This window comes from Botrytis fragariae, assembly GCF_013461495.1.
Source record: "Botrytis fragariae strain BVB16 chromosome Unknown tig00000795, whole genome shotgun sequence".
Classification (NCBI taxonomy): Eukaryota; Fungi; Ascomycota; class Leotiomycetes; order Helotiales; family Sclerotiniaceae; genus Botrytis; species Botrytis fragariae.
In genome coordinates this window covers 31,130-38,084 of record NW_023501011.1, presented here as the reverse complement: position 1 = coordinate 38,084, position 6,955 = coordinate 31,130, and the positions used below count along the sequence as shown (strand labels likewise).

The following is a 6,955-nucleotide window of genomic DNA, read 5'->3' as shown; positions in this document are numbered from 1 at the left end:
TTTTATGATTGCCATCGCTTGTTAATTCAATCCCTTGGGGGAGAGTGAGTTAGCTGACCTCCACAGTACAAATAAATCCTCCTTTCTTTGATCACTATCCTCTAGTTATTGCAATCTCGATTTTCAGAACGTTTTGTTGATATAATTCAAGTCTAAGGTTTGATTGTGTGAGTGTGAATTGGTGCTCTGACCTCGATATAGCTGATACTAAAAGGCTTCAAATTGATATGATCTGAATACCTACTCATAAGTTTTTAAAAACTGATATCATTTCTACTCACATTTCTGAAAGTCAAGATAAGGAACGGTATTCAAATTGGATTTATACTTCGGGGAAATTTCTATTTCCACGGCGGCTTTTCTCCTTTTTTATTACTTTGGCTTTCCGGTTTCCTCTTCTTCTCCCCCTCGCTCCCCTTTTTTCCATCACTTAGCCCCGTTGCTTTTTTATTACTTTGGCTCTCCGATTTGCTCTTTTCCTCCTCCTTGCCCCCCCTTTTCCAATCACCTAGCCCCCTTGCCTTTTCCCCAATTTTTTCTTCTCCCTCTCCGTGCATCTCCCTATCAATATCCGCAATCATAATACTAATCATAACCACCATAATCATATAAATATCTTCTTTGTCAAAGATACTAAACTGTCCCATACGTTGAATTCTTAAATAATCATCCTCTTCTCCCCCATCGGAAAGAAGTACCTTGTTTTCTTTGTTGCCGATGTACTCAATCCACCTTGTCGTATACCTTGCTAAGATAAATCCTTGGAAGAATCCATATTGATAAAACATGCAATGATAATAATATTTCTTTTTCCTACTTATACATGATTAGCTTATAATACAACGGATGATATACATCAAAGATGTAAAGAGAGAAGAGAGAATAGGAAGCATAGAAACGTAAAGTAAACTTTGGGAAAGTTTTGAATGAATATAGAAGAACAAATGTTCATATTCATATCACTCACGAAGAATCAGCTTCATCTTCATCTCTATCTCTACCCATCCCATGACATTTCTCATAAATAATTGCAGCAAGTTCCGCATCTTCTTGTATAAATATATCTTTTGGCTTAGAGCTAGCTTTGAATTCGGCACAAAGCAACGGCAAGCATGTCATTTTCTCTCTATCGTTGTAACTCCTGTCTCTTTTCACCTTTTGTGGATTTCCCTTCTCGTCCTTCTCGCCCTTGACCTGGTCTTGATTACAATGACTTCTGATGATAGCATCGACGGCTGCATTGAATCCCCAATTGCTCTTGTCGTTAATGTTAATAGAGCCAAATGAAAACTTTTGTTGTATAGGTACCATTCGATACTTCTGGCTGATATGCTTCCAATTCGTATTCGTATATGTACGTGAGACCAAAGAATTTGAGATGAGAGAGGGTCCTGATGTTGAGCTCTTAACGTACTTGCATAAAGCTGTACAGAAATTGCTTGCAAAGTTGTTGATGATTGCTTCACCATCAGTAGCTGTAGTGGAGATTTTCCTTCTCTCTGAGATCGGTATTCCAAATTCCTCTTCCTCTTCCTCTTCACTACCTACATCAGAATGATCTGAATTTAAAAGGGAACGGATGGGCTTGCTTGAGGGTCCTTTCGAAGCTGGTGTAGGTGAAACATTCGATTGATCCTTGAACCGCGTGAAATCTTCATACAAATATGCAACATCCCGATCAGAATTATTTTTCTCATCCTTTTGGATAGTAAATGTGTCCTCTGCCTCTGATCCTGATTTATTTTTTATATCACAACTGTTTAATAACGGTAGCTCAAATATTCCACATTCATCAACTTATTGTCTTTCTGAAATGGATAATTGCAAAGTGGGGGCCTGGAATGATGATGATGAGGAGGAGGAGACCATAAGGTCTACATAACGATGGATTTCGGGATTGATAGGCGCAGGTTTAGATGAGCGTTGGGCTTTCCTTGGTGCTCGTGGTATTTTTGGTGTGTTGTTCGAGGGCGTGGTATGTTTTGGGGTTGAGGTGGTGTTATTTTGCTTGCAGAGGTCAGAGGGTGATAGATCTGGTAATGATTGAGACTTTGCACCACTAGATGCTGAGGATTTTGTAGCTGATTGTTCGGAAGCAAAGGTCTCCGTAACATTGTCGGTTGTCGTTTTTCGTACCAACTTCAACACATTCTCATCATCGATAACCTCATCTAAACTCAATATTACTAGAGCTGCATCCCACGACTTCCTATTTGCATATTCACTTTCAAAGAAAAAATCTCTGATATTGAGAAAGTTGATTTCATCTTGTTTTCGCAATATATGAAGGAAAAGATGGTCATCTTCTCTCATTGTTGAGCCAGACAGACCAAGTTTGTGACTGCGAGGTTGTTGCGGATTCTGATTCTTATAATGACGAGTAGGATAATAATGTTCGCTTGCTTCTGCTTGTTGAAAGAGAGGGGGAGGGTGAGTGGAATGCTGTTGCTGTTGCTGTTGCTGTTGCTGTTGCTGTTGCTGTTGCTGTGGCTGTTGCTGTTGCTGTTGCTGTGGCTGTTGCTGTGGATGTGGTTGTGGCCGTTGCTGTCTTCGATTGCTTAGATGTGAAAGAGTAAAAGTGGGGAGAATTTTTTTGCCTTCTGCAAATTTCTGCCATTCTCTAGGGGTTGATGGAGGAAGTGGAGTTGATAAAGACATATGTTAGGCTTTTGTAATAATCGCATCTAGGTATGCTGGGGCGGTATCGAAGAATGAGCAGTAAAGCTGAGGAATGACTATTGATTTGTTCTGGTTGGGTACCTATCAATAGAAGTTAGACTTGACGTTTGGCATAAGTTTGAGATACAGAACTTTTCATACTGTAACTCCCCTCCTTTCTTTCTCCCCCTCCTTCTCCCTTTATCTATCTCCCTCTCAATGCTCCTTCTCAGAATTTGATTTCAGGATATTCAATCGACACCTCACAATTAGGTAGCAAGAAGTGGGTATACTTATTTAGTTAAGAAGTGGATAACTTAGTTTGCAAGCTAAGGCTGTGGTGAAGTATGGGGTAGTGTGGGGTAGTGGAGTGGACCACTAAACTATAATTTTATTACTTGTGTGGCCAGAAACTTACAACACTCCACTCGAGGCACGTCCCACAATCTGGTAAAATGCAAGGTGATCGGTGTCCTATATTTAGGTGGAGTGTTACCAATCTAGTGGATGAGTGTCTTTAGGGTCTCCAAAAGAGACTCTCGACCTTTCAGATTGGAGTGTTGCATAATTTCTGGTCAGTCGCACAACTACCTTGTATCATCAGCCTTATCAATCAGCCTTGTCGAGTCATCAAGTCTCACCACAAAACATAGCTAGCGTCATCAGCCTCAGGCAAAACAAGGCTGACAAAGTAAACAAATGTTTATTAGGTTCTCGACATCTTCCATCAACATAAATATCCCAGACACAACAACAACATCTCAATCCTCATCTGGACTTTATCTCGACAACATTTGGACAACATCTCGACATATCCCTACTTTGCCAACCTTCTCCTCTGCAGGCTTACTTCTTCTCTTTCATCATCATGGCTCCTTTACCAGACCACAACAAAAAGGACATGTCTCATTTATTCGATTCTCTCTGTGATTCTCTTCTTTTACACAAATCCTATAGAATGAAGCATCTGTCCGAAACGATCTCCTTCCCTTTACATGATCTCGAAACGACAATACCAGTTGTTAGCAAAATGAACTCATTTGATTTTCGACTGGTCGTGGACAGCAGCCCAGCGGACAGTGACCCTAGCTTATCCACCCGACAACCATCTGAGTTGTCGATGCCACAACTACAATCACGATCAAACCCGAACCCAAGACTCGGATCACTACCACCACCCAAGACCAAAACAAAATCAAGGCCCAGATCGCCTCCACAATTACATTCACAACTAAAACCAAAACCAAAACCATCATCGTCATCATCATCATCATCATCTCCATCTCTATCAACGTCAATCTCCTCCTTTGAGAATGATATCGACATTTCCGATACCACTTGCATACCCCCATCATCTAACTCTACTCCTCTTGCCCGTCTTCAATACACCGAAGCATCATCCCAGGTAAAGAATAATCATCACCACCCGAGTTTCTTTCCGCTTGCACAAAAGCATCTCGAGGATTTATACACCAAGTTGAGATGTTATTCCAAGTCTACTCAGACAAGAATCCGAATGTCAAAACTTGACGAAGTCCTCGATTCTCGGAATCGTTCCCCTCATTATTGGACCGAAAATATTGCAAATAACTTTGCATTGACGCATTATACTCTATCAGAAATTCTACCTTTGGTTCGAGATAATTCTTTTCTATCGCAAAAGCGTCAATCATTGTCAACTTGGAAGAGGTGAATTTCTTTCCTTCTCCCCTATGCACAAAAAACAATAAGAGCTAACTTCTCATCTATATAAACAGATTCGAAGAGGAAGTTTTTTATGATACATTACTTTGTAAAGGTAATTCTCAACAAATTGAGAATACTTCGGGCCTTCCAACCTTAAGCAAATGGAAAGTTTTATCCCTACTCGAAAATCCCCAATGTCTTGGTTGTATTGCGTTTGCCGATGTCGACACAGATATGGGAAATGCTACTGCCAATATTGATAATACAAATAAGAATAACATTGATATCTCCTCAACCCTTCTTCGAGTCGAATTATTTTGTCTATTCATATTATTAGCTCGACAAATCGATCCTCGAATGAATTGTGAGAATTATCGTCAATTGATGAGGGATGATGAGAAAGGAAATGGTTGGGTCACAAGATCGGTATGTACTATTTTACCCAAGACTCTTTAATTTGTTCCAAATTTTGAAACATAAATTAACATAGAATCCTAAAGGCTGTGACAATCTTCTTAACAAAAACGCATTTTCGAGTTGTTGAAGCGAGATTGAATGGAGGTACATGGGATCAGACTGCGCCGGTGGAAATACATATGCATATTAGGAAGAGTATTAGATGGGATGAGCTGGATATCAAGGATGAGAAGTATAACGAAGAACTTTGGAGAGAGCTTGTCAGTTGGTCATTCTTGTCAGCGGAGAAATCTAGGGATAATTAATGCAAGTTGATTTGGTTCAATGATACTACCTACCTAATGATTGATTGTGATTAATTATTGGTTGAGAAGTTTACTTGGGTAAAGTGATAGGATGAGTTAGAAAAGAAAGCGGGCAGGTATTTAGGTCGAGAGAGTAGAGAGTTTAGGGATGTATTTGAAGTGGTAGAATTAAATGATTAATGGATGGTGTAGAGGGAAGAATAATGGATGGAAGGGGATGAGAGTGACGGAGTAGATAATGGGTAGGTTGATGATATGGAGGGGCGAGGGATGGGTGAAGTAATGAAAAAGAGAGAACCAGGCGAGAAGCATTCTAATGAACTAGTATTTTTGAAAGACACTACTTGTTGACTATTTCGATAAATTCTGGTTGGCTTTAAGGATGATTAGCCGACACATATCGGGTATAAGCACTTTAAAAAAGTCGACGCTAAAGCCAATCCCAGTCTTTACCCAGAAAAATTGTATCGATTATGCAATTATGTAAGTAATGAATCCACTTCGATCGTTTGTGCCCAGACCTAACAGGTATAAGGGTCTCTTGAAGAGGCTCTCGAATTCTTAAGATTGGATAAGGGGTAATTTGCGTGTATATTAATAGGGCATGAAGCGATGGGATGAAACAACGAGATGAAATACAACATCTACAAGAACCATGTTTGTTATATCCAGAATCATCGGAAGGATCAGTTACATATTCAGATTGTGATAGATTTGACAATCCAAAATGAAGTAGAGGAAAGAGAGAGTGAGGGAGGGGGGTAGACGCCGATATCACCAACTGCACTGGCTTACCTGGTTTTATTCCACTTTATGAATCAGTCGAATCTAATATCCCGACTTCATCCCTTCTCAGCTCCCCAATTACACCATATCCTCTCCATTAGTTTCAATCTCCGAACTCTGTAAAACCATGCCGGCTTATCCCTTTTTCTAAAACCTCTCAATTTCTTCCTACCACTACATTTTACTACAACATCAACATGTTAAAAGATGTGATGCATATATACCATCCTGACAAATACAATGTCACAAACTCACCGTTACAATGAAGAATGTAACATCTATCAGATATCAAGTCGATTATTACTTCTGTTCTATTTGGAATTGCGAATTTGGAAAAAGTCTGGAAGGCAAGGGAATATGATGAGAATAGAGAGGGAGAAATGAGAAGAAGGGAACGTTGGGGTTCTTCCTCTAAGCTACAGCCAGAAAGCTTGTGCTCTTATTTGTTATTCTTAGTGAATTGGGTTTATTAACTAGCTGAAGTGTCACATTTTTCGATAGAAATGATTGACAAGTTAGGAGCCTTGCAAGTTTTTCAAAAGTTTTAGAACTGGAATACAGAAATACTAGATTGTGCAAAGTGAGAAAGTGTCTGAAAGTTGGGGAGAATAATGGAAATTTACCTGGAGAGGCATCTCGAGTTCGTGGTTGTGGCTGCTTCAGGGGACCCTGAGGGTCTGCGGATAGATTTGATAGTAATTGGAAAAGCATTCAAAAAGACAAAAAAAGACAAGAATATCAAATAGATATTTTAGGCATCGAACAGATAGAGGTAGAAGAAAGAGAGAGAGCTGCAGTTAGTTGACTGATTGGTAGGGTGGTTAGATTTCAAAGGAACGGGAAGCTTCACTTATCCGAGCTTTGAATGTGTCAAATAATCAAATAATCATGGTTAATAGAATGGGTAGGGAAGTTGAGAAAATCCCACCTGATGATTGAAACCAACACTGGGGGAGAATGCAGGCCATTCAATTTTTGAAGACAAAAAAGCCCCTTGTGATCATGTTAGCCATCCTAAAGAGCCTCTTCTAAAGAATCACACTCTACCGCCATGTCCAAGCCCAGAGTCTCGTGCATATTTAGAGTTATTGCAGTATTTCCAT

The 6,955-nt window shown here is 39.8% G+C and overlaps 2 protein-coding genes across 2 annotated transcripts; one reads left to right on the top strand and one right to left on the bottom strand.

The window, feature by feature from the left end:
* Nucleotides 1–341: 341 nt before the first annotated feature.
* Bfra_006958 (uncharacterized protein) lies at nt 342–2,658 on the bottom strand (the record flags this gene model as incomplete). The annotated part of the gene is made up of 3 exons (XM_037337329.1): nt 342–813; nt 968–1,733; nt 1,884–2,658. 3 exons carry the CDS (start codon nt 2,656–2,658, stop codon nt 342–344), a joined length of 2,013 nt encoding a protein of 670 aa, XP_037186709.1.
* An 868-nt stretch (nt 2,659–3,526) lies between these two features.
* Nucleotides 3,527–5,066, top strand: Bfra_006957 (uncharacterized protein; the record flags this gene model as incomplete). The annotated part of the gene is made up of 3 exons (XM_037337328.1): nt 3,527–4,291; nt 4,426–4,770; nt 4,845–5,066. 3 exons carry the CDS (start codon nt 3,527–3,529, stop codon nt 5,064–5,066), a joined length of 1,332 nt encoding a protein of 443 aa, XP_037186708.1.
* Nucleotides 5,067–6,955: the final 1,889 nt, after the last annotated feature.